Source organism: Galeopterus variegatus, unplaced genomic scaffold (genome assembly GCF_000696425.1).
Source record: "Galeopterus variegatus unplaced genomic scaffold, G_variegatus-3.0.2 Scaffold467, whole genome shotgun sequence".
Lineage (NCBI taxonomy): Eukaryota > Metazoa > Chordata > Mammalia > Dermoptera > Cynocephalidae > Galeopterus > Galeopterus variegatus.
In genome coordinates this window covers 32,570-59,815 of record NW_007726578.1, presented here as the reverse complement: position 1 = coordinate 59,815, position 27,246 = coordinate 32,570, and the positions used below count along the sequence as shown (strand labels likewise).

At 39.8% G+C, this 27,246-nt stretch overlaps 1 protein-coding gene across 2 annotated transcripts in view; it reads left to right on the top strand.

Moving 5' to 3' along the window:
- Positions 1-12,732: 12,732 nt before the first annotated feature.
- The window catches only part of ERAP2 (endoplasmic reticulum aminopeptidase 2), a 45,559-nt gene continuing 31,045 nt past the window's right edge, over positions 12,733-27,246 (top strand). The window contains exons 1-5 of one of the 2 annotated variants that reach the window (XM_008569133.1): positions 12,733-12,772; positions 14,938-15,635; positions 19,776-19,914; positions 23,432-23,566; positions 26,936-27,056. In XM_008569133.1, coding sequence (XP_008567355.1) covers positions 15,079-15,635; positions 19,776-19,914; positions 23,432-23,566; positions 26,936-27,056 — 952 coding nt within the window. In that variant the 5' untranslated portion in view covers positions 12,733-12,772; positions 14,938-15,078. Of the gene's footprint in view, positions 12,773-14,937; positions 15,636-19,775; positions 19,915-23,431; positions 23,567-26,935; positions 27,057-27,246 lie in introns of those variants that run through there. The other variant, XM_008569134.1, reaches the window with a different exon arrangement.

Genomic DNA, 27,246 nt, shown 5'->3' with positions numbered 1-27,246 from the left:
GAATTGGGACAATCTCTGCCTCAATATCATGCTTGCTGCACATTAATGCCTGGGACAGAGCTGAAAGGCAAGATCCTACCTTGACCTTTCTCCTAGTCACTGTTAGGTCCCCAGCAAGTCACTTGACCTCATTAAACTTCTGTTTTCCCACTTGTAAATGAGATGATACTTCGCCTGATTTCTGTACAGAATCGTTTCAAGGATCAATGACACAATGTACATCAAAGTGCTTTGTCAACTGTTAAGCAAGCCCGGCAGTATTTGTGGTATTATCAATTTTGGCTGGCTGCTGTGACTCTGACCTATTGACCTCAGCCTCATAAAATCAATAAAGACAAGACCACTGTGTTAATGTCTGAAGGGGATTTTCACATGTGAAATTTGAAATACAGCCCAACTGGAGAACAAGAGTGGCTAGCATAGTGCCTGCCCCGAGCGTTGGGCTGGGCTGTAGTTAGTTACTTGACACAGAACGGTATTCCATTTTGTGATTTAGCCATCATATTGAGATAAAATACAACCCAAAATGTATATTGTCTACCAAAATGACAGCATTTCACACATCCTAATTATAAATTAGACTTGTGTTGTTGTTTGTGGTAGACTTATAGAGGAGAAGAAATAGTCTTCTAATTATTCAACAAGTTTATCGTGCAACCACTGAGTGCCAAGCACGCTGTATTAAATACTAAGATACGACACTGAATAAAACAGACATGGGCCCCACCCTTCATGATATTATAATCTGGTCACCCAATCTAGTCTAAAGGGATCAAGGAAAGTTCCCTTGAGTGAGGTCTGGTGTATGGAAGACTTGCATGAGAAGGAGTTGGCTAGAATCTAGAGGAGTGGAATGAAATAGAGAGGGAGAAGAGTATATTGCACATTTGTTGTTTAAAGACTGTTTATCATCTTCCAAATAATTCCTCACTGGTGGGACTGTTTTAGTCCCACTGCCCCAGAGAAATCAGACTCAAATTCCCAGCTTCCATTATAGCTAAATAGCAGACATGTGATCTAGTGCTGCCAATCGAATGCACTAATGTGTGACTTTGATTCACAAGTGAGCAACACAGATAAACAGCCTTCTTGTAAAGTTTCATTTTCTTTTCTTTTTTTTTTTATCCATTCTTTTTTTTTTTATATATATAGCAGAGGCCTCTAACTATGGAAAAGCACAGTCATTGCCAGGTCAAGATCTTAACCTTGTGATTCTATGGCTAAATTGTGCGTGTAGTTCTCCTACAAGTTTATAAGTCTGTTTCTACAGCCCACCTAACAATTCTTTGAATTGCCAAAATCCTTTCATAAATTCCCACAAAAAAGGCATCCAATCATCTCACAAAAAAGAGCCTGACCATGGGATCTACTGATCTTATCACCTGTTGTAGCATCTAGAAGCAGCTGGCATCTGTGGGTCTTCCCCACATGGATACTTCAGTAAGCCAGGCTCTGACTAACTCTTGGGCAAAGGAGAGGACAGACTGGCCTCATCAGGGAGAGTTTCTGAAGAGCAACATGAACCCCAGTGCATCCGAATGCAGATTAGGTAAAATTCTAAGTGGCTTTTGACTGATACTTGCTGATTCTCATTTATACATTTCATTGGGATAGTTTCAAAGTTCACAAGCAGCTCCAAAGATAATTAAAGATATTTCTGAAAGCCTTAATCAGATTTGGCAATGTTTCCTCTGATGCTGTGGCTAACATTAGTCACATTCAGTAATAATAATGACTAATATATAATCCTATTGAGCACTCAGCATATGCCAGGCCTCATCATGTGCCATCTCCTTTGATCCCAGCTACAACCCCTTAAGACGGGTACTTTAATTATTCCTATCTTGCAAATGAGGAAACTGAGGCAACAGAACTTTAACTGAAGTAAGTGCATAACCTGCCATGTGAACCCAGGACATTTAACGTCAGAGCTCATGCACTAGGCTCTCTACTGTGACAATAGGGCAGAGGCAATATCCTTGTGGGAATTCCATTCCATTTCCCCAGCAGTAATTTTGCTCAGTGTTTTTTATGATCAAAATAAACTTGCAATTTGGAGCACCCCATTCTAAAAGACTTTTATGACCTGTGAAACAAGATGTATTGTGATTCTTGGGTTAAGCCAGGAAATTACTCCCATAAGTGGGGAACTAAATCAATCTGTATAAAAAGTAACACAATTAAGTTCTTTATTTGACAGTACATTGTCTTCCAAGTGCTGCGTCTCAATGAAAAGTCAACTCTTACAATGAACAAACAAACAAACAAACCCCTCCTTATTAGTAAAATTGAGGCTGCTGACCAGGGTAAAGGTGGCCTGAGAATCAGGCTAACCCAAGCAGCCACAGAAAAATTAGAAGGCAGCTATTAGCAAGTACCTCAGTGTGTGAAAGCCAGACATGAGATTTGGAACTTGTAACAGACATTCTCTGAAATTAGAGTAGTTATGAGTAAAGGGATTAAGACTCCAACATTGTCTGGTGAATGATTGACTTTTTAGTAGCTAATGAGTTCTAAGGACTTCTGTTGTTTCATTTTAAGCTGCTCTTTTCCTGATGGCAACAGAGTTACTTCCTCTGCAGCCACCATAGATTGACCCATTCCAAAAAGCTTAGGAGGCAACCGAGAGACTGAGGAGGAAGTCTCCTCACAGGACCCTCCCTGAGCCCTTCGCCAGGACCACCACTGGGAAAAGGTCTCACTTTGACGTTTTCTGTCTTCCTGCCACTTTGCATTTACTCCCTACCCAAGCTGCCTTGGACTTTTCAGAGCTACCTCATCTATATCTGGGTTGAAAAGGGTATAACAATAAGTGGCACACTTGCCATGTTAACTTATGCTTCCTGGAAACTTAGAATTTACTTAATTTTTTTTTTACATGCTATTTCTTCTTTCAAGACCCATCTGCACCATCCCCTCAAGTCTCTCCTCTCTAATTCCACCATTTCGCCTTAAGTTTGACCCACCCCGCACCTTTCCATTGCCGGCAGACCCTCCTCAGGCTGCTCTCCTTTCTGAGTTCCCAAGGCTTTTCCCCCATTGGTGTCATCCTGCATACCTCCTCATGCAGTCATCCTGTCTCACTTGCAGAGCCTCTACACCCCAGCCCCTACAAGTTTCTGTTCCCAGCTCTGCTCCCTTCAATCACCACATTAGCTCTTTGCATTGTGGTTTCAGCCCTTACCCTCTCCGAGAGCTAAGTGGGCTGTCACAGGTGTCAGCTGAGTCACCCAACCCAATGCATTTTTCTCAATCATCACCCTCATTCTTCTTTCATTTGCTGCTCGTGACATCCCTCTTTTAGGAAACTCTTGTTTCTTGGCTTCTGTGTCATGCTCTTGTGATTGTCCCTGTCTCACACTGCTCTGGCTCTCTTTTCTTTTTCTTACTCCCCTGAACATAAGCTCCTTCAACCCCTTCCTCTTCTTGCTCTGTATTTTCTCTTTGCGAACTCACCCATGGTCATGACGTTATTGCCTTTTTATGTGATTTTCAACCTGTTTCATAAATTCCTGTTCTCATTTCTAACTACTCACTGATTTCTATGTGGAAATTCTTATCAGCTCTTCAAGCTGGATATGATCAGGATCCAATCATCCCCACCACTCTCTCTGATGTAAACCCCTGCTACTAAGCAGGAAACTTAGAAATCTTGTCTCCTAAAAAAAAGAAAAAAAATTATCTCTATCACTTTGCTCCTTTAGTATTACTTTCTATGTGCTCTTTCATCTTCTTCTCAAAGGCTTCCTTGACCCTAGGTACACTGTAAATTCTATACTATAAATTCCTAAGGGCAGAGACCATCAGTTAGACAACATCATATTTCTAATTGTATTCCTCTTCCCCCTCCACACTTCCCCCGAATACCAGCACTTAGTAAGCTTTCAAAAATGTTTCTTGAGCATATGAAGGAAGAAATGAATGACGGAGGAACTTCAAATATTTTGAGATATAGAAAATAAAATGTAATCTTGGTACACTTCTTGGTTCTGCTAGGGATAATATTTACATAGTCAGAATATATAAATGTTTTATTGATTTTCAACCTTTAGAACTGACCTGTAGAGAAAAAAAACAGAAGATTTAAATATGATCATAAGACACATTGTAAATATTATCTAACTTGACATCATAAAAGTAAAGATCTGGTTGACAGAAGATGGGGATGGAAGTGGGGAGGAGAGGTAGAGGGACATTTGGGGACACTAATACCATCATATGGGAGGCAGTGGAGCTTCACGGGTCTAGATTCAGACTGACTGGTCTCGAAGCCCTCGGTCACCTTACTTGGCTTGTGACCTTAGGCAAGTCATCCCTCATCCTCCAAACCTTAGTTTTCTCCTCTGTAAATTAGGGATGGTACCTCATAGGGTTGCTATAAAGATAAAACAATTCATACAAAATGTCTAAAACAGCGTCTGGCACATAGCAAATACCCAATAAATTTTAGCTGTCATTATTTTACATATTCAAGCATAAAGATACACTAAATTTGATGGGATCATAAATCAAGGTTTACATGTATTGTATAAAGATATAAAGGTAAGAGAGGAACTAAAAATAAAAACAATTAGAAACCTGTAACAGGAGAGGGAATTGAGGAAAGTAGAAATGAACTAAATCTTCATATTTCAAAGCAGAGCATCAATAGAACCTTTCTAAAGATACAGTGGTCCAAAATACTGTTTAGAATTAGAGAAATAGCCATCAGAAAACAAAGAAACAAAGCTTACAAATGGTTGCTTCTGAGAAGTGCAAGTGGAAGTAGAAAGGGTGGGGGAGATGTTCTGTTGCTCTGTATTATAACTTTTCTACTATTTTATTTTTGCCATGTGCACATATTATTGTGACTTTTTAAGGGTGGGTACATCCATACACACATTCACATTTGTATGAACTTGAGATGCTTCAAGCAGGGGCAAGAGTTGTTTGACTCCCCGGAAGTACCTAATATGGCACTTTGCTAATAATGTATAGACAAAAAAATCTGTTAAATGAATAATGTTGCCACTCTCTCCTGTATTTAAGTAAGGTTTAGTGATGATTTGACATTGTTACCTTCCAAAGCAATAAGATCACCTTATTAATACAGTAGTTGAGCTGAAAGTTAATTAATTTATGCCAAATATGTCAAACTCATGTATTTTTGTGTTTTTCCTTAGATTGGCATACAGTTGCTTCTTTATTCTCTAGAAGTAACACTCAACGTTCTGAACACCTCAAAGAAATTGAATATACATTGAAAATGACATGTTTCTCAGTGCAGAAAAGATGACAGTAAAAAAAGTCTCAAATTTACATTGCTACCTTTCATATGCATCAGGTTGGTACAAATTGCACAGATAGTAAACAGAATTCATATTTCAGCTGTAGTAGAAGGTTTTGAGATTATTTTTCACAAAATAAAATTGTAAAGCAAAACATTGAGTCAACTGATGATTACACAAGAGATTTATGTAATCCCCTGGAGGGATACAATGCTTTGAAAAGGAATTCTGCTTTTCAGTCATCGGTATCATATCTAATAGTTTGGATTTGGGTCTCTTGAAGATGCAAGTTCAATAGTAATTTCCTCAGAATATTGGAAAGATTTGATAGGTGGAACAAGGAAAGAATACTATTTTTTTTTTAAAGTGGCTTACATATGTATAAGGTAAAACTATAAAAATTTTATCAGAGGTCCAATTTATAGGAAGGTGTATGTTCAATGAGAATCTTATTGATAGTAATATGCAAATCTGAACTAGTAATTTGAAAGACATTTGAGAATTTAGCAGAGAGCTAAAAACATTAAAACAAATCATGGATTAGGCCAATATTTTACTTTGATTCTTTACTTTTTTGTGTGCTCTTTCTAGAACTCTTTCTGTGGTCTTTCAGCCAATCATGAATAGGTACAACTGCATCTGGTCCCTAACAGAATGCTGGGTTCATTCCGCTTTAGCTGACATGTGAACTACTCAACCCTCCTTACATCTTTTAAACGAGTGAAATTCTAATCCAAATCACATGAAAGGTCCCTGAATATTCTTACAGTCACAGAAAAATCACTCAAGACCTGCATATTGTGGAAAATTTTCTATTTAAAAAATGTGATTAACTTTAAAGAATTCAACCATGACAGGTTTGGAGGTGGGTCCATTTCTAATGTCCCCACTGATATAATAAACCTGTTGGCTTTTGTTCTTGTTCGCATTGAAAACACGTGTGTATGAAAGCCCTACTTGTTTTCAAAGTACAGACTAATTCTAAAAAATTAGGAAATGGAAGATTTGCTTAAAGTTAGCAAGCTACAGAAATGGTGTCAAAGTAACCAGATGGGAATATTTGGTAAATAATTACTTTTTCTCTATAAGCAATATTATCTGAGGTTTTGTTTCTTAAGTTGGTCATCAGCAGTGACAAATGAATAAAATTTTCAGATAATCTTCAAGTGTTTTTAATCTACAAAAAACCCAGGTAACACTATCCTATTTTTGTATTTTTTTTTTACCTTAGGCTTTAATTATGCTACATCAGTATTTTAAAGTTTCTTTATTTTTAAAATTTAATTTCATTACCACCTACCACACCACTCCTCCTAACCTAGCTCCCAAACATACTCAATTAATGGTTTCTGAATGCATGAATGACCTCATTTACATATGGGCATACAACATATATTCCTACCTGTTTTCCAAACCCCATTGTTTTTAACAGGCTTTGCCAAGAACTTTTCTTTCTCAAAGACATTGCACCAAGACTGGTAAAAAGCTAGTTATGCGTATTTACTGTGTGCAGAAAAGATGACAGTAAAAAAATCTCATTTTAATAAATATGCATATCAATAGTAACTGCTTACATACATTTGTAACCTTACTTTTCTGTGTATTTACAAATGGTTCCACTAGAAAATAAAATATGGCTGTTAGCTTAGAAGATGAATAAAGCTTAGTGGTGTTGTCCACATGCCCTGTTCTCCCACTGTGCCAAGACTGTACTTCCTCCTTTGGTCAAGGGATCATATTCTCTGAATTCTCTTCCCTCTCCTACAGGTCACCATGACCTGAACTCTGTGAAGAATTTGTGCACCGGTTGTTCATACTTAACATGTCCCTTATTTTGGCCTGTGACTCTTGCCTAGAAAAGCAAACTTTTCAAGGGATCATATTCTCTGAATTCTCTTCCCCCTCCTACAGGTCACCATGACCTGAACTCTGATGAATTTGTGCACCAGTTGTTCATACTTAACATGTCCCTTATTTTGGCCTGTGACTCTTGCCTAGAAAAGCAAACTTTTAGGTGAATCCTTACATCCCTCAATATTCACATAAATTTCAAAATAAAAGCACATCTCTGTGGGGGAAAAAAACAGCAGACAGTTATCCGTGTTTGTAATGTATAGTATTAACAGTAATAATTGTAACTAAAATTTATTAAGAATGTTTATTTAACGTTTAAGAATATTTATTTAGTACCCAACCCAGTTTATATGCCACCCGCAGCATTACTTAGTCCCACCTGCCCCAGGCCAGCCCCAGTTGCTTGTCTTGCTTGCTGGCTGGAGTTAACCTAGTAATAGCCAGTGCCATTCCTGTAGCTATAAAGCCCCTAGTTGTTGCCACTACGGCCACAAGAAACTTAAGAGCCATCACAGGGCATCTTCTACAGAGGAGACCTCACACATGCAGTCTACCCAGCCTAGAGGCTCAGGGGCTCTGGCTTCCCCAGCAGCTTCCCTGAGGGACCTGTTAACACAACCAGGAAGAGCTGGGAAGCTAATGCACTGTGGAGCCGCCTGACTATTGACAGACAGGAGATGGGAAGGAGCCTGCAGATCATTTACCTCCCTTTATTCATGAGTAGACTCTTCTGAGACCCAGTGGTTCCATACAGGCTCTCTGGGGATTTCCCACAGGACCAAGCCACCAGCTGCGTTTTCTTGACATGTGACCATCTAGCTCATTGGTACATCAACTTGTGTTTACCTCTCTCCTCTGCCTCACTTTCCCTTTTCTCTCTTTTGCTTCCCTGAGATTACACCCCATGTTTCAGTTACTATTGTTGCATATCAAATTTACACAAAATTTAGTGGCTTAAAACAACAATAGTCATTTATTATTTGTCATGTTTTCTATAGGTTGGGAATTCAGACAGGGCACAGTGGAGATGACTTGTCTCTGTTCCACAATGTCTGGGGTCTTAGCTGGAATTCTTGAAGGGTGTGGCTGGAATTATCTGAGACTTATTCAGTCACTTGCCTGGTTGTGGATGAGGCTGTCACCTGGAAGTACCTAGTTGGGGTTTTCCTCCAGAATGCCAACATGTGGTCTCTCCTTATTGGTCTGGGCTTCCTCACAGCACCATGGCTGGTTCCAAGGACCATTAAAGAGAAAGAAGGAGAGAGAGAGAAGAGCAGAAATAGTAATTCTGGGAAAATGTTTAATGAGCTCTCCTGATGGGAAAAAAGGTACTACTTTGTATAATACGCTGGTGTTAATACTCCCTGTGGCAGATTTCAGGCTACCAACCTGAAGTCACTGGACCCAAGGTTGGGAAGAGATGCATGCAATCAATTCTCCCTAATAAGTCAGCTCCAGCACTCCACTGTCACAGAAGCCATCTCCCTTCTAAGACGTAGCTGCAGAACACAATGTCACCTCTGCTGCATATTACTGAAAACAGTTACAAAGGTCTGCCCAGATTGAAGGGGAGGAAACAACAAGAGCATGTAGGATGGGCTATATATCAGTGTGGCCATCTCTGGAAAATATAACCTGCCACACCCTTCAGTAAACTCTAACACCTAAACTTTACCTTACACTCTCTTCTGGGGTGAACTTTGACTAAGGCAGCACAGGTATCTCTTTTAATTCTCACAACAACGCTATGAGGTTTATACTATTTTTACTATATTTGATAGACAGAGAACTTGAAACAGAGAAAAAAATAGTCTTTCCCAAGACTACCCAGCCATTAAGGAATTGAGTTGGGATATAAAGAGGCAGTTTTATTTAAGATCCCGGACTCCTAACGCTAGGCTAGTGGTTCCCAAATTTCAGTGTATATCAGAAGCTCTTGGAGGGCTTGTACAAACATAGATTCCACCGCAGAGTTCCTGGTTAATTAAGTTTGAAATGAACTGAGAATTTGTATTTCTAACAAATTCTCAGGTTCTGCTGATGGGGTTGGGGGACTGGACACTTTGAGAACTGCTGTCCTAGGCTATACTTCTAAAGCACAGTTATTCAAGTATCCAGATTGTTTAGTAATAGACTCATAAGAGTTCTGAGCTCAGTCCTCAACTTCACATATCAGAAATCCAAGCCTACTTATAAATCTGATTGTCTTAAGTCTGGGTTGTGCGTTAGACAGGTGTATCTGATTGCTTTTTGGATTGTGTGTGTTGCCACAGGATGTACAAGGAAACCTCAAAATTCATGAAAAAAGAATATATAGTTGAAAGATAATATGAACCTTTCCATGATTTTTTTGAAGTACCGGCGTATGTTTGCGTGAAGGGTTACGATCGTTAACAAATGATTCCCTGCAGTCACACTTGTCACCACTAGGAGAAGCTCCTGCTGCTTTTACTTTCTTCTCTCAAGAGAAGTTGTTGGTTGGCTACTAGATGACATTGACTGGAATTTAAAATCCATAATTTGGGGTACTCGAAGTTGCTTTGATCTGATGGTAATGGGAACGGTCTTATCTTGTTAATTTCAAAACAATTTAGAAAGGCAGTTGTTAAAGTGCAGATAAATGGCCTTACGGCTACAATCCATGACTTCTTTATTTTAAAACCCATATAGAGATAGATGATAGATAGATAGATAGAGATGTACCCATCTCCCCCTACCCTACACTAACTAGTTTTATACCAAGAGTTGGCTTTAGTGAGACACAAAGGACACCAGTGGAAGGGGAAAACCTCTGTTCCTCTTAGATAAAAGTTGGGAATTAGTTTACTCAACATATTTCCAAAAGTATAACCATTAGCACACCCACACTTATTTAGTTTACAGATTTGTTAGAGGATTCAGGTGGGTCCAGAATTTCTGTAGATGAGGGTGATAGGAGCAGTGATTTGGCTGGAAGAAGGAACTCACCCAGGGGCTTGTTTTGTAGCTGTATTTGCATATCAAATACAGTCAGATTGTTACTGAACCCAGGTCCAGCTGCCTGCCCCATACTAAAACCCTGGCTTGGCTTGCCCAAATCTGGTACAGAACCCAGGGCATTCACTTCCTGGCTGAGCCATGCCAAAAATCTTTTTACCCTATGGCATTCACCTCCTGGCTTATGCTCACCAAAATCTTGTTACTGAACCCAAGTCTGGCTTCCTGCCCCAAACAAAAGCCAAATTGTTGGTGGCATAGGAAGTCAGTTTTTATTCAGGAATACCAGTGACCTGAGGAGAGATGTTAGACTATCCTATCTCTCCAGGAAACCTGGAGGAGAATGGCCAGACTAAAACCACATGAAAGACTCGGATTTACTGAGGTGTTTTTTTTTTTTTTTTTTCCTTTTTTTTTTTTCTTTTTTCGTGTCCGGCAACGGCTCACAACCCTCAGTGTCACGCCCGTACCGGACCGGGACCGGCAACGGGATCACAACCCTCGGCACTGCGCCCGCACCTCACTCAGCCAGTGAGCGGGAACCGGTCTGTATGTGGGATCCGAACCGTTGGCGGGAGGGCTGCTGCACTCCTAAGCGGCGCACTGTAGCAGTGTGCCACTGGGCCGGCCCTACTGAGGTGTTTTTAAAGAGGGGTTGAGGGGATGGAATGTGGGAAATGAAAAGCAGGAGGGAGGGGGACATGAGTTGTGAGGGCTCTGTGCGAGGAGCCAGGTGCAAGGTGTCACCAAGACTCCATCTGGTTTCTGTTCCCATCCTTGATGTTATCTTAGGGTCCTGCTGTAGGGGTGAAATTGTTACCAGACCAGATATGCCAGGTACTCGGGACTCAGAGCCATAGGAATGAACACTGAAACCAGTACACAGTTGAGCAAGTGAGGTTTATTGAGACATAGCCCGTGCACAAGGGAGTCCACATGAAAGAGAAATGTCGCTCTCTGAGTGTTCAGTGTGAGGGGTTTTTAAGGCAAAAGAGCTGGGTAGGGGGCTTGGGAATGATGGCGAGATCTCTGTTCTCACAATTGGGGTCTTCCTCAGTTGGTCACCAGACATTCTACTTTCAGCTTTAGCAGGTAGGGGCAGATGGTTATCCTCCTTTGCCAGGGACCAATTGTTCTCCAGAGGTCTGCGAAGAAATGCTTACACAAGGGGGTTAAGCAACCTTGGGTAATGACATGTTTGTAGAAAGGGAACACACCAGAGTCTTTAGGCTTATGTTTATCTTCTGTCCTCCCTGGTGTTTCCTGGAACAGGATGTGGTCTGTTGCCCCTGGGGTCTCTGCTGCATTTCCAGCACATAGACTATTGCTGAGTTCTTGGTACAAACGAGAAAATGGAGTCTCCCCTGCCAGCCCCATCCTTACTCCTGCCTCAGAATCAGCATAGCTTTATTGATGTCTTCCTTGGTTTTTCAGGGTCTGGATAGTACGTGTCTCCTGGCAAGTTTGCAGTTCCAGGCTGACGGAAAACAACTTTACATTTATGTAAATAATATCATCTTGCCCTGTAACCAAGGTTCAAAATATCAAATACCCATGGGAAAAGAGGGAACTCAGAGAAATGCATGCTAAGAAAAAAAAAATGCCTTTTTTTTTTCCCTTTTTTCTGAAGCCCCTGAAATTTTGGGTCCCACATGGCTTCAGTCTCGCTTACTCCAACAAGATGACTGGTGAGTTTAGGGAGAGAGCCAAAGGAGATGAGAGTGCTGGGTTCGGGAAGGCTGATACTAAGTGTGGTAGAAACTACCTAATCTGACCATTAACCCTGTGGAGGTACTGTAAGGAGATCAGACACATAGCCAGATGGAAACAGTTCTGGTAAATGAGGATGGGTTCCTGGGCAAAAGGCCTAGAAGACCCTTCTCGGAGTCTCAGGGAATTCTATAGGCGGGGCAGGGACTGGAGGAGGGTGCTTCTATGAAATGGCACACAATAATGGCACACTACGAAATGTCTCCCATTAGAGATAACTATAAACACTGACAGAACAGAAAAACATCTTCTTTAAAGCATCAAAGACTAAAAATATAGTAAAGAACTGATGAGCCAAGATTCAAGACAGGATGGAAATCCAAGAGGTGAACCAGGAATGCCAGGATGCTCCAGAAGCGTTTGCAGTTTATACACTCAGAGACCAACTAAGCTTTTTACAGCCTCATAGAACCAGGGGGTGCAAAATCTAAGTCCAAGTAATAAGGTAAGCAGTCCCCGACATCCACGAGCTGTTCTCCTATTGAGCATAAACAATTTCACAGAGCATCATCAGATAAAACCTCTTTGTGATTCTGATGAACCAGGACAAACACAAGCCAACTCCGTATTCATGTCTGAACATAGGCAAACATGAACGTTGTTCAAGTCACAAACATGGCCAAACATCTCCATATCCTGACTTAATATGAGTGACTTCTGTTTCTTTGCCAATTACAGCCACTTACTGGTGCATTCTGCAGAAAGTTTCTTGTGCTGTTTGGAATAAAGCTTTTGTCCTAGGCTGCATTTATTGAATATCACTGAATGATAATGAACCAGCTAGTACTGATTAGGAAGGGTGTACTTACTTAATCAGGAAGTATGCAGCGTCCTGAATCTTAAGACAGAAAGTGAAAGCAAAAATAAATTCCCCTTTATTTAAATCTGCAACAGCGTGGAATAAGGTAACACACTAACATTTCTCTTGGGTTTGTCTTAAAATCGGAATTTTGCAGTGGGAATCATGGCCTGAACTGAAGGTATAGGTCTGCTGTATTGAGGAGGTTCTGTAATCTAAGGTGAGGCTCTGGGGAAAGCAGAAGAACCCGGAACTGCTATGTTGAAAGTGTGTGCAGTTGAGAGAGGGACTTGACCTAAGGCTCTTTCTGCTTAACTGATTCATTCTCTTTTAAGGATCTTTTAGCCTTTCCCAAATATTTGTTGCAATTCTTGTGTCTTCAATCCCAGGATGCTATTTAAGGTATAGTGCTGAATAATGGAAAGTCTATTAGATCAATTTTAGTGCTGATGCTGCTTCAAATTTCCTGTTTGAATTTGGGATAGTCACTCACCCTTAGTTTAGGATACTAAGGACTTGTACTAGCTGGCCTTTAAAATCCGTGCCAGTTCTAAAGTTAAAGGCTGTATGAGTAAACATCAAAGCCTTTTTCTCCACTCTTATCAGTAAAATACACTCTTCTGTGGGAGCGTCTTTTACAAGTCGAGGCAGATCTACTCCTTTAGGCCAGGGAATGCAGGTTATAATAACCACAATAATAATTTTTTTTAAAAAATTTGAGGGGTACATAGTTGACTGTCAATACTTGTGTGCAATCTATGGTGATCAAATCAGGATAGTTAGCTTATTCATTACAATACGTAAACATTCTTTGTGTCTACGAACCAATTTCTCATTATCCCCTCTCCCCCTCCTTCTTTCCACTTCTAATAACCACAGTTCTGTTCTCTCTTTCTGAAAGTACAATGTACTCACAATAACAATTTAATGTCTAACATTCAATACCTGCTTCCTATATGCTGGTTGCTGTGCTGTGCCAAGTTCTTCACGTGTTATTTCATTTAATCCTCCCTACATGAGGAATAATTATTACACTGTTTCATAGGTAAGGAAACTAAAGTTCAAAAAATCAGAAAATTTGCCAAGATCATACAGGTAATTTTGGTGAGGCTGGAGTTGGAATCTGGGCACTCTGATTCCAAAGCCATTCCACTTTTTTAAACCCTCAGGAATTCAAGCTAATAGACCAGTTATGATTTTATTTATCAGAGGTCCTTGGAACATTGAGATTTGGTAGCATTAATTTAATGCTTGTCTTAAAAAGGAGGGAGAAGTGTCATTATTTAACCATTATTTCCTTTTTTTTTCCTTTAATGATAACTGTTGATATACATTAATATTGAAAGTTGGAAAATCAAAGTAATTGGATAATTAATTCTGAAGAACTTGTTAATGATAAAAAAAAAACATACGAAAACTGTTCAGGAGTTTAATTTGGAGCAGGGAGAGGTAAGCAGAGCAGGTGGTGGGTGGGAGACAGAGTTGAATCACCTAAATTAACTACACTGTTCGTCCTAATTTTCTGTGTTTTGTAGCTTTACCTTTCTAATAGGAAGAAACTACTTCAGTTCTATTTATAGAGGCAATGAATTCAGTTTGATTTAATTGCGTTTTCAAAGGTAGTGTAAGGTGAAGGGACCAAAACAGTGTTTTTAAATATTCACAGTTAGAATATTATATACTCAAATTTTCTTTCTTTCTTTTTTTTTTTTTTGATATATTGGAAATAAACCAAGGATAAAAACCTGGCTTAACCAATATCCTTTACAAGAACAGCCACAGAATAAGGTGATTCAGATGATGCTATTTATTGAAAGAGATGAACTTCAATGCCATTAATAATAATAGTAATAATATCTGGTATCCAAATTCTACAGAGTTCTTTGTGACTTACTAAGACAAAATAGAGACATGTTTCACAGTTTACCTTCAGGCATTCAGGTATGCTCTTAAAATGATGTTAACCAAATGTTAAAAACACTCAACAAGTAATGAATTTACACACCTTCCCTCTGCTCATTGTACATGAAAGCAGAAGGGTCTCATTACATGCAATTTTAAGGCAGGATCTTTTATTTGAGCTCTAAAGGATTTTTATTTGTATTAACTAAACGACAGTTTAGTTTTTACTTTATTTTGTGGATATTTAGCCTGATTCTGACAGAGAGCAGTTTTACCCCATTTACACATATCTTTTCATATTTTTAACATTTTATCTGTGAATTGAAATCTTTGTCTTCATGCTATAAATGGCTTTTTTTTTCCTTCCAGAGTAAATCCATTTATTCAAGCATATCGTTCAGATCCTGTGTGACGTAACTGGAGCCAATGCAATGCTATGAAGAACTTTGAGATCTAGCCTAGATTTTAACTGTCTTCTGGAAAAGAAATTTGGCATTCCATTCTTTTGCAATGCTTAATTCACACAGAAAACCAATATTTAATATTTATGTAGGATTTTACTGCTTAGCAGTCATCTCACCCAAAATATGTATTTGTTCTCTGTTCTCAGTGCCATCTAGTTATCAGTTCAGTAAGGACCCTGGGGCTTTCCCAGTGGCCACCAATGGAGAACCATTTCCTTGGCAGGAGCTAAGGCTCCCCAAAGTGGTCATTCCCCTCCACTATGACCTTTTCATCCACCCAAATCTCACCTCTCTGGACTTTGTTGCATCTGAGAAAATTGAGATCTTGGTCAGAGAAGCTACCCAATTTATCATTTTGCACAGCAAAGATCTTGATATCATGAATGCCACCCTTCAGTCAGAGGAAGATTTGAGATATAAGAAGCCAGGAAAAAAGCTGAATGTTTTGAGTTATCCTGCTCATCAACAAATTGCACTCCTGGTTCCAGAGAAACTTATGACTGACCTGAGATACTATGTGGCTATTGACTTCCAGGCCAAGTTAGCTGATGGCTTTGAAGGGTTTTACAAAAGCAGGTACAGAACTCTTGGTGGTGAAACAAGGTAAGATCTTGCTCACATTGTTTACAGTCTCGTATGATACTTTCCTTATAGGTTACATCTTGCCAGGAGCATGCTTCAGCAAGTACTTATGAGGAATCCAATAAAGTGTGGGGAACTTGGAAGAAGGAGATGTTTTGCCATTCCTTAAGGAAATTGCAGTAGAGATGGGAAAACATGAGACAGAGAAATAAATAGCTGGAGGGAGAATAACTAAGAAGAGAGGCCAGTATACGACTGTTATAAAACAGACATGTTTACGTGCTACGGGAAGGGATGTTCAGAGCAGAGAGGGCTGAACTAGGGAAGGCCTTCAAAGGAGATGAGTCTTGATCTGGGACCAGCAGGAAACATGAGATTTGCTTTGGGAGAGAGAAAATAGGAGTATACATTACCCAGGAAATGGCATGACTCAAATCCAGGAGATAGGAACAAGGAAGAGGTCTATTTGAAGAACTGAGAAATATAGTCTATTTGGTCAATTCACATTCACTGAGCACAAGCTGTGTGCCAGGCACCACTCTAGGCACTCAATGTATAGTGATGAGATATGTTGGAAGAGACAACCAGGACAAGAAAATAAATGAAATGGGCAAGGTAAGTGACAAGTACTATGAAGGAAATTTAAAAAGGCAGTGTAATAAAAAGTGTAGCTGAAGACTGGGACTAATTTAGATGAGTGAGCAGGAAAGCTTTTGCCAAGGAGGTGTATTTAAACTAAGACTTGACTTTTTTTTTGAGACAATCATGAGAGCATCTTGGAGCAAGTGCAAAGGCTGTAAGGTGGGACTGATGAGAAAAGAAGGCCAGTGTGGGTTGAGGAGAGTGAACAAGGGAGAGAAAGGGACCAGATCATGAAGAATCTAGAGCCTTTTGTCGGGAGTTCAGACTTTTACTCAGGTGCAATGGGTAGTTATTAAAAGTTTCTGATCTGATTATGCTTTATAAAGATCAAGTGTATGCTGAGGGTATGTTATAGGATGGAAAAAGTTGAACAGAATGATCATTTGGGAAGTCATTGAAATAGTTCAGGTAAGAAACGATGACAATTTGGGCCAGTTAGTGGCAGTGCTTATAAAGTAAAGTAATTGCACTTGGCATTCATTTTGGAGGGTAAAACAAAAGAGATGGCTGACATATTTGTTACGTGAGGTGAGAGGAGGTGAAGAATCAAGGATGCTTTGAAGCATAGATGGCTTGGTTCTCTAGGGCCAGGGTCCATCTGGGAGATAAGAGGAGTCTGGCTCAGTGCTTTCCCACTGTGTGTTCAACTACTGCTTAGAGAAACCCAAAGACAATGGCTTAACCACATGGGGGCTATATTTCTCATGCAATAAAAAGTCCAGAATTAAAGCATCTCAGGTTTGCTATAGTACTCCTCAGTGTTACCCAGGACCCAGGCTCCTTCTGTCTTTCTGCTCAGCCATCCTTGGCCTATTTCTTTCTTCCTAACACTCACAAGATGATTTCTGAGTCTCTAGGCATCAAGTCTACATTCCAGGCAGAAAGAAGGGGGAAATAGGGAAGAGAAAAAGGCAAAAGAAACATGCCAGAGGAGTCTGACTCCCTTTACAAAGTTTTCCCATCCAATGACATCAGCTATGCCAGGAATCATATGCCGCACCATGTTGAAAGGGAGCCTGAAGAAGTAACTTCTCATCTGGATACATTGCCTTTCTGAACAAAATTGGGATTTGATTAGAACTGAAGAAGGGGGATGGATATTGGGTAGATGACTAGCAGTGTCTACTACATGCTTGCTTTTCCTTCCCCACCTTGGGTACTCACTGTCCCCTGGGGCCTCAAGTACCTACACCACAGCTCTCAGAAGTCCACTAAGGACAGCTCTTCCCCAGGCCCATCACTACCCTCCTTCCCTTCTCAGGCCCAGCACAGTATTGGAGAGAAAATGTACCAACTCCTTCTTACTAAGGCACCATGTGGATGGTAATGGCGTTTTTCAAGCAACAAAGGCTCCATCTTAAGGATATACATTTTAGGGATAAAATTTGGGGAGCTGTGGGTGAATAGAGGGGAAGATATTTGGATTAAAAGCTAGAGGACTTTCCAGCATACCTCCCATCATTAATTGCAGGCTATTTCTGACTCTTCCTACATTAATTTGTCAGTTCTGTTCAAATTCAGTCACCTAGTATTTCTAACATGTAGGGTAATGTGCTGCACAAAGTCAATTGAATCTTATGGATCTCTCTCTCTCTCTCTCTCTCTCTCACAGATACCTCTTCATCTAAAATACACAAATAATTCAGTTGATAATAGTGCTTTTGAGAAGCAGGAAGTTACTACTTTGCACGTAGAGTTAAAATTCATCATGTTAAGTAGCAAAGAAAAGGTTCAAGTTTTTGCTTTTCCAGTGTAAACTTGTTACAACCAAAATTGCACACTAGTGAAAATTATTCTAGGTACTTGAAATTCCTTTACATTTGCAGCACCTACTGCCAAATTGAAATAAAACCCCAAGGCCACGAGTAAATCACTTCAAGCTTCGTGCTCCCTGTCTGCATCATAAGATAAAGTCAGCTGAGGTAAAATATCCTGACAGTCCCTCTTTTTTTCCTTCCTGGTCCCTCTCAACCTTTATGTAACACTTGAGATTTTCTATTCTACCCTGCTTCTCCAATCAAAATCTGCTCCACAGATTTGCTTCCTAATTGAAGCTTAAAGCCCAAAGAATAAATCTGTAATTAAACATTTTTCAGGCATTATTGCGGTGTTGGGGTTTAGAGATTTGTCAGAGTATCTATCTCCCTGTCACTGTCTGATGACTGGAGCTGCTTTGCTGGCAAGCAGAGAGAGCTAGAAGGGGCTGGGAGATTTGCAGTCACATGGAGACTGCCGTGCCATGGCTAATGTCTGGAACCCTGTTGACATTGCCAATTGTAGTGCTCTTACTCCTCTTCGTGACACCAGTTGTCTAGCTACACAACCATGCTAGTTGTTGGGCTCTTTTATCTGCCCGTAATCCTGTACTGACTGGGCCAATTGTCAAGCTAGGGCTGGGTCTGGATCTCCCAGACCCCTCAAGCCCAGTCACAGACTGGGTCACAAACCCTTCATATGCCAGGCTGGGTCACCAGACCCCACACACTCTAGGCTGGTTCACCAGACCCCTTACACGCAGGTCTATGAGCTAGGTAACCAGTCAAAAGGTCCTTGGAAGCTGCAGGTTGGAAAGCATGGCTGCACCAGCATCTGGGCAGACGCCCGAGGCAGATGCTGGAGGCAGACATCCGCCCACCTGCTTCACTAAAACTCCTCTCTACCTCTCTCTCTCTCTCTCTCTCTCTCTCTCTTTCTCTCTCTGAAGAACACAAGAATAGCAACAAAACTCAAAAGATACATTGGCGTGCATGTGCACTAACTACACACACACACACACACACACACAATTTGCTTACGATGGATGTGCTAAAACCACACTCAACTGGACCCGAGGTGAGGGCCCTGACCTAACTATTCTATTTTCCCGACAGAGACCTTTAGCCAGTGATGGTGCAGAAATATGAAAGCCCAGCCCTTTGCCTCCATTAGGGCAACTTGAAGGTATAGTTTCCTATTCCAGAACTCCCTGGGGATCAGGCTGAAGCTGGGACTTGGCTTGATACTGCACCCTCTCCTGGCTTGTCCCTCTTTCCTGTTCTGCTTCACTGACTTCCTTATCTGTTTCTCTTGGCAGCGTGTTCTTAAGAAATTGTGTCTGCCTCCTGGGAATACAACCTAAGGCCTCATTTTATATATTCAATCATTCAAATGTCTAATCGAGGCCCCCTGAACTGTTAATTTCTTGGTCAAGTTTGAAGTCAAGTTGACCCAGCCTGAGTCTTATCTCAGTCATTAACTAGTTAAGGATCCTGTGAAGGTCACCCAAATTTTCTGAGCTTCAATATCTTTATCTGATATGAGTATGAAGAAAACAATGTAATTAGAGTACCCAGTGCATTGCTCATGATTGGAAGTCACTAAATAAGATTTTACCCTCATTTTCTTCAGAAAACCAGGCTTCACAAAGATTGTAGTTATAGAAATCACTCCAGGTTTGATTAGCTGTTTGCTGAAGGTATAAATTCATTTCTCTTCTTGGTTTCATTTGTGAATTCTGTCCTGGGGTGCGTCTTTTCACAGAATAATTGCAGTAACAGATTTTGAGCCAACCCAGGCACGTATGGCTTTCCCATGCTTTGATGAGCCATCGTTCAAAGCCAACTTTTCAATCAAGATTAGAAGAGAGAGCAGACACATCGCACTATCCAACATGCCAAAGGTATTGCTACTTTCAGAAACTTTGGGAATTGTTATCAAGTTAAGCCCTGGTCTTTGTTTTATTTTTTTTTTTAATTTCTTTTGCTTTTGGGAACTAAACCATTAATTTGTTTTTAACCACCTACGTATTATATAATTACCCAATCTTTCTAGACTTTCACATCATTCTCTTTGGAGCATTGCTACACAAGAAGCTTTTTTTTTTTTCCCTAAAGTGATTTATACATATTTTTTTGTTCATATTGAGTAGCATTTCTCAAACGTTAGTGTTCAGATGAATCACCTAAGGATCCTGTTACATTTCAGATTCTGATTCAATAGGTCTTGGAGTGAAGCTCAAAATTCGGCCTTTCTAACAGGCTCTCAGCTGCTACTGCTGGTGGTGGTCCAGGGATCACATTTGCTGTGGCAGGGACCTAAAGAACCTTGCTGGGACCCTCCCCAGGAAATTCTAACCTAGTAGTCTGTGATGGAACTTAGCAATACATCCTTTTTAAATTTAGGCTCCACAAGTAGTTCTTAAAATTATTTATGGATGTTATTTATTGTGGTTATATAATTTTTTAATTGAAAGACACCTTGGAACACTCATGTGGCTTGTATTAGTACTTAAAATGCAGATTCTCTGAAAGGCACAGTAGAACTTTTGTCTCATTTGATATTTCCTCACTAATGATATGCTTGCCATTATATTGTTGAACAAAATATAAAATATTGCTCCATCACTGCTTGAAAAGTGGTACAAAAATACAGGCTCTTCTGACAGTGCTTTAGAAAGCTAAGCAGCCAGTCAGCAGCAACTACACCCATTTTCCTCTCTGCCCAACACAGGGACTAGCCTCCACAGATGCAGGAGAGAAATGAAGCTGTAATCTAGACACTGCATTCCCCCAGATTTCTGTTTAATGCTGGAAAAGACATTTGATCTAAAATACTGGCAGAGCAAGCCAAGGGAAAAAGTGACAACTCTCCCCAGGGCCCATATCTCATAGTTTTCCCATGATCAAACAGACAGCAGTGTATGTAACTCTCTCATTTTCAGGTAACGATGAGCTGCTACTTATCTCCGAGTCTTTTTTCCCACTGCATGTTCATTTAAGGGAAGTTTATCAGTTAAGTCTCTTTCCTGGAAGCTTTTTTATTAACATAATTTTTCATATAAATAACCATAGAAGGTAAAGAAAAAATACAGTTAGTAAGGCCTTTTAATTAAAACATGATGCAAACAAAAATTGCCATTATTGTTATTATATTAGAATTTAAAATTCCTATCTTCAGAAGCCTTCAGTAACTTCTCGTGTTTATGAAAACTAAATAACCATTTTGAAAATATTTTAAACAATCCTTGAATCTCTGCATTACCTAAATTGACTGGAGCCACTCTCTGGTTCATGCCCTTTTCAGCAAATACAAGGGTATCTCAAAAAGCTCATGGAAAATAGAATCGAAAGACAATATGAACTTTTTGAAGTACGCTTGTGCTAGTTCAACTTTCTACTTGTCATTGACGTGCTTAACCCAAGCTTTCATGATTGGAATGGAAGTTATACTACAGTCACTCTCTCTGCGTAACAGTGATAGCATATAAGATGTGTTATGGATTGGTGGGAAGAAGAAACACACTAAGTTCTCAATTTATGTAACTGAGAAGACAGAATTTAAGGGAAGTGAGGGGACCACTCAAGCAGTAGTAGAGACAGCATATTTGGGGAGCATTTCTTTGTCCCCTTCATCCCTTAAGGAAACACACACCTGCTAGTGACACTCGGTATGCAAATAGTGTCCTACTGGCCTTGAGAAAACAGCTAAATCCTTGAAAAACAGTTAGATCCAGCACCAAGCATTGTATACTTGGAGCTTACATCACCCATCCTGGAAGAAGTTACACTAATATGTCAAACACTTCCATTTAAGGCAACATTAATCAACGCAGATCACTCGAGGTTGCTGAAAAAAATTTAGCTTCGATGGACTACGTCTTCATCTTGTGTAGAAATCAGAGCAAATGCCCATGTCTCCTAATCATTTCTGCCACCAGCTTTTGTGGCCCAGGCTCTCATTCCCCGTAGTCCTACAGCCTTACCTCTCCTCCCCTCATCCCTCCACATACTTGACTAAATGGTTTGGCTACTGAGTGTGGCCAGAAGGCCACAGTCCTAACCCCATCCCCCTATCCCCCATCATAAGACAGCTTCTCCTCTGCTGGGAGTGTGTATCCATAGAACTCTGGTTGAATTAGATTCCTAAAAAAAGATTGTTTTTGGGCAAAATCAATTTGCTGGATAAAGTTAAAAATTGCAGCCTTATATGTACTTCTGCCTTTCTTAGAGTATTTGATCAATGTCTTCTGCTTTATTGGAACTTAGTCATGGATTTTTTAATAGAACTCTGTAGAAATAAATTTTGTAGAATTTAATAGCACAAACATTTGCCATTAAAATAAGCCAGGCAGTTTGTGGTGATGCTTTAAGCTACTTTCTCTCACCAAAGCCAACTGTAATCTTATCCAACACACAAAACATGCTTGTTAAGCCCTGGTCAGTGTTGTCACAGCCTGACTCCTTGAAAGGGGATGGGGCATGGCGGTAGGGAGTCGGGGAGAGTTAGTCAAAGAATTGTGACCAATTTGAAGAAAGTGGTGTTTTCAGATTATTGGATCTGTACGTATTCAGTATTTTGGAGTGTTGTACATGGTGAAGGCCATTATTGGGACAAGCTACCCAGACCAAATGAAGATAGAATTCAGTAATTACCCAGTGAATTTGATGGATGCAGCCAACCAGACAATAGGCTGGCAACTTTCTGCTTCCTCAGTAGATGGGCAGAAGCTTCAATTACTAATGACCTTCATGGCCTGACTGCTTTCATTGCTGAATCAATGAAGCAAAGATAAAATAAGAGTATGACTCAAGCTGTCATACAGTGAGTTAAGAATGAGCAACGTCTTTGGAATTACATGGCCATATCCACATCTTGGTCCTGCTGTGGAACATCTGGGGCTGTTCAGTTAACATTTCTGAGTCTCTGCTCACCTGTGAAATAACACCTGCTTCACACCCACGTAATAAATAGATTAAAAGATAATGTAAAGCATCTAGTGCAGTTTTGCTTCCTGTTTCCTTCTGCCACCAAGGTTTATTTATCATATAACAAACAAAGGGAAAGGGACCATTCTCTGGCATTTTTGCTTAGAAGCCCAGAACTTGAATTCATGCCAGTGTTGGACAGTATCACATTTTAAGAAAGTAGAAGCATCTAAGATGTTTTTGTGCTTTTAAGCAACAAAATAAGACTTGGCATCATTTTGGCAGCTCATTGTGTCTTTGAGAGAGTTCAGGTACTAAAAAAAGAAATAGAGCTAAGAGAGTCTACAGAATGTTATGAGGACGTTGTTCTCCTAAAGGGACATCAAGTTTCCTCAGCGTGTCAGGCTTCCCTCTAACTCAGCTGTCGTAAGCCATAGGCATGGTTGTAAAACACTCCAGTTTTCAAACATTGATTTCTTTCCCTTCCTGTAGATTAAGACAACTGAAGTTGAAGGAGGCCTCTTGGAAGATCACTTTGGAGCTACTGTAAAAATGAGTACCTACCTTGTAGCCTACGTCGTTTGTGATTTCAACTCTTTGAGTGGCACAACCTCATCAGGGGTCAAGGTGAGATTGAGTTCTAATTTCCCACACATTACAGAATAGTGTCCTGAGAGCAATGAGCTTATCTTTATTTTCTTAAGTTTTTATTCTTATTATCAAACTATTACACTATACCCATTTTACAGAATAGAGATAGGCAAAAAAAAATTAAGTTAAATTAAATTAAAAATTATGGGCCGGCCCGGTGGCACACTGCTACAGTGCGCCGCTTGAGAGCGCGGCGGCGCTCCCGCCGAGGGTTTGGATCCCACATGCAGACCGGCCGCTCACTGGCTGAGCGAGGTGTGGGTGCGACACTGAGGGTTGCGATCCCGTTGCCGGTCCCGGTCCAGTACAGGTGCGACACTGAGGGTTGCGATCCGTTGCCGGTCACGAAAAAAGACAAAAAGGAAAAAAAATAAAAAAATAAAAATAAATAAAAAAATAAAAATACCCAGTTTCAGGTATTCAGTTATCAGTGACAGAAAAATGACTAATACAGGTTCCTTGGCTAAAAAGAACTTTCAAAACCACTGAATTGGATGATCCCCAAGAATCCTCAAGAAAAAAATCAAAAGAACTCCATGACAGCAGCCACCTGTCCTTGTTAAGTATTTCTCAACAAGTTTGTACAGAGTATGAGGCTATTTTCCAGAAGCAACTTATTTATTAATCCCATCACCAAAATATAACTATTGATAATGTTATGTAGACCTTCCAAATATTTTCTACATGTATATTAGTATATTTGGTGTACATAGTAATAGTATATTCTTTATATCTGTATATATATATATATTTATGTTTTCAAAGTATCTATGTATACTTTTTGCAAAATACTGTATTATGACTTTTTAACCCAATTTTCACTATAATATGCCATAAAAATTGAATGCCATTAAATGTTTTTTATAATATTATAATAATTGCATGGAGGTCCCAGAAGGATTTTTTAAAAATAATTTTTAAAAATTTTGCTTCCCAATATACATTGTAGTTGATTTTCATGCCCCTTTACCTATTCCTCTCCACCCCCTCTCCCCCCCAACATCATATCTGTTCACTTTACTTAAACAGTTCAAGGAATTTTTGTGGTTATTCTGTCTTCTTCCCCCCACACACTTGATTTGTTTGTGTGTTTATTTATTTATTTTTGGCTCCCACAAATAAGTGAGAGCATGTGGTATTTCTCTTTCTGTACCTGACTTTTTTCACTTAATATAATTTTCTCTAAGTCCATCCATGTTGTTGTGAATAGTAGTATTTTGTTCTTTTTTATAGCAGGGTAGTATTCCATTGTGTGGATATACCACAGTTTTCTTATCCAGTCATCAGATGATGGACATTGTAAATAGAGCTGCAATAAATATTGGAGTACAGGTATCCCTTCAACTTGATGATTTCCACTCCTCTGGGTATATTCCCAGCAGTGGAATAGCTGGGTCATATGGTAAATCTATCTGTAATTGTTTGAGGAACCTCCATACCATTTTCCATAGAGGCTGCACCATTTTGCAGCCCCACCAACAGTGTATGAGAGTTCCTTTTTCACCGCAACCTTGTCAGCACTTATCATTCTCAGTCTTGGATATTAGCCATCCTAACTGGAGTGAGATGGTATCTCAAAGTGGTCTTGATTTGCATTTCCCGGATGCTGAGTGAGGTTGAGCATTTTTTCATGTGTCTGTAGGCCAATCATATATCTTCCTTCAAGAAATGTGTATTCAGCTCCTTTGCCCATTTTTTAATTTGGTTATTCGATTTTTTGCTGTAAAGTTGTTTGAGTTCCTTGTATATTCTGGATATTAATCCTTTGTCAGATGTACATTTTGCAAATATTTTCTCCCACTCTGTTGGTTGTCTTTTTACTCTGTAGATTGTTTTTTTTTGCTGTGCAGAAGCTTTTTAGTTTGACATAGTCCCATTCCAGAAGGATTTTTAATCAGCGTCTTATTTTAGAACATTAATATTGTTTTCAATTGATTTCTATAACTTTTTGTCCTTAGCGAAAGAAAGAATTTATAATTTCTAGAGTCCTCATTGTTTGCAAAAATTTACATTACCCAGTGATTATCATGTAGTTAAATTTTTGCAAACGTCAGTGGAAACATCGAAGAAACAAAAAAGTACTCCTTACCCTGAGGAACCAAATTACAGACATAAAAATATCTTCAAAGACCCATTAAAAAATGGGTCTAAAATGGCTATTACCATTTACATACATGTTATACTTATGGATATGTAGATATATGCTATGAATTGCATGTCTATATATATACCATGGCATCACTGCGCAGAGATAAATATGTGCACAGACATAGATGTGTGGGAGGTGGCATGGCACTTTACTTCCGAGGACAGGCTCCTGTCAGCTTCCTTGGGTTCACATCCCAGCTCTACAACTTTCTGTGTGGCCAATTTGTTTTTTTTTTTTTTCCTTTTTGTCTTTTTTACTGACCGGTAACGGGATCGCAACCCTCGGTGTTGCGCCCGCACCGCGCTCAGCCAGTGAGCAGGAACTGGTCTCCACATGGGATCCGAACCCTCGGCGGGAGCGCCACTGCACTCCCAAGCGGCGCACTCTCCAGTGCGCCACCGGGCCGGCCCCTGTGTGGCCAATTTGGAGCAAGCTACTTAATCTCCATGTGTTTCTGTTCCTTCATCTGTAGAATAAAGAGAATAGCACCTACTTCATAATATGGGTGTGAGTATTAAATTAGATTTTACATGTGAGCATTCAGCACAGTGTCCTGTAAGCTGTCAAAAAATAGTGGCCATTTGCATATCCTCTGCATAAAAGTTCTGAGGGGCTTTTCTTAATTCAGAATATGAAAACAGTCATGAAATGAAAGTAGCCCTATACTTGGAAGCCAAGAAAATTGGAATATAATTTTGTGTTTTCCACTTAATAGCTAGTTATTTTGGGGGAGTCATTGAACATACTTGAACTTTTTTGAGTTTAAAGCAAACTTGACAGGGGGTGGATCTAATAAATCCTTGAGAGATTTCCCACATAGGTCTAGGGTCCTGTGCATTTTGTGTGAATTGTGTTTATGGTCATAATTTTGGAAGGCTAGTTCTCAAGTGCTGAAATACATCATAGTGATAAATTCATGATAAAATGGGTTTATATAGCTTGAAATTTACAATTTTATAGTTCGAGATTAGCACCTTGGCAATGGATTATAACAGAAGATCTAGAGTTGATTATACTTTTCAATACTTCACAGAACCTCTTATCCCCTAAACTCTTGTCCCCTAACATGCTTAATGATTTCTCAGAACTTTCTTGAACAATGCAGTCTGCTTTTCTGTGGGTGAAGGCTGTCAGTAATGGTATTATACTGAGGAGCTGTCATTCAAAAACCACTTCTTCTGATCCACATTTCCCAGGTGTCCATCTATGCATCTCCAGAGAAATGGAATCAAACACATTATGCTTTGCAGTCATCACTGAAGCTACTTGATTTTTATGAAAAGTACTTTGATATCAGCTATCCACTCCCCAAACTGGGTATGTTTAAATTTCACATGATCGCCTTTATTTCTGCTCATAGAACTTGCTTTGATTTCTTCCCTCTTTATGTGATTTAAATGAGCAGTGAAATGATTCATTTAGCCCAGGAAGGAATAATTTGCTCTTCGGAGATGGTCTTTGAATGAAAAAAATAAAGTATTTATTGAGAAGCCCAAGTATTGCGTAT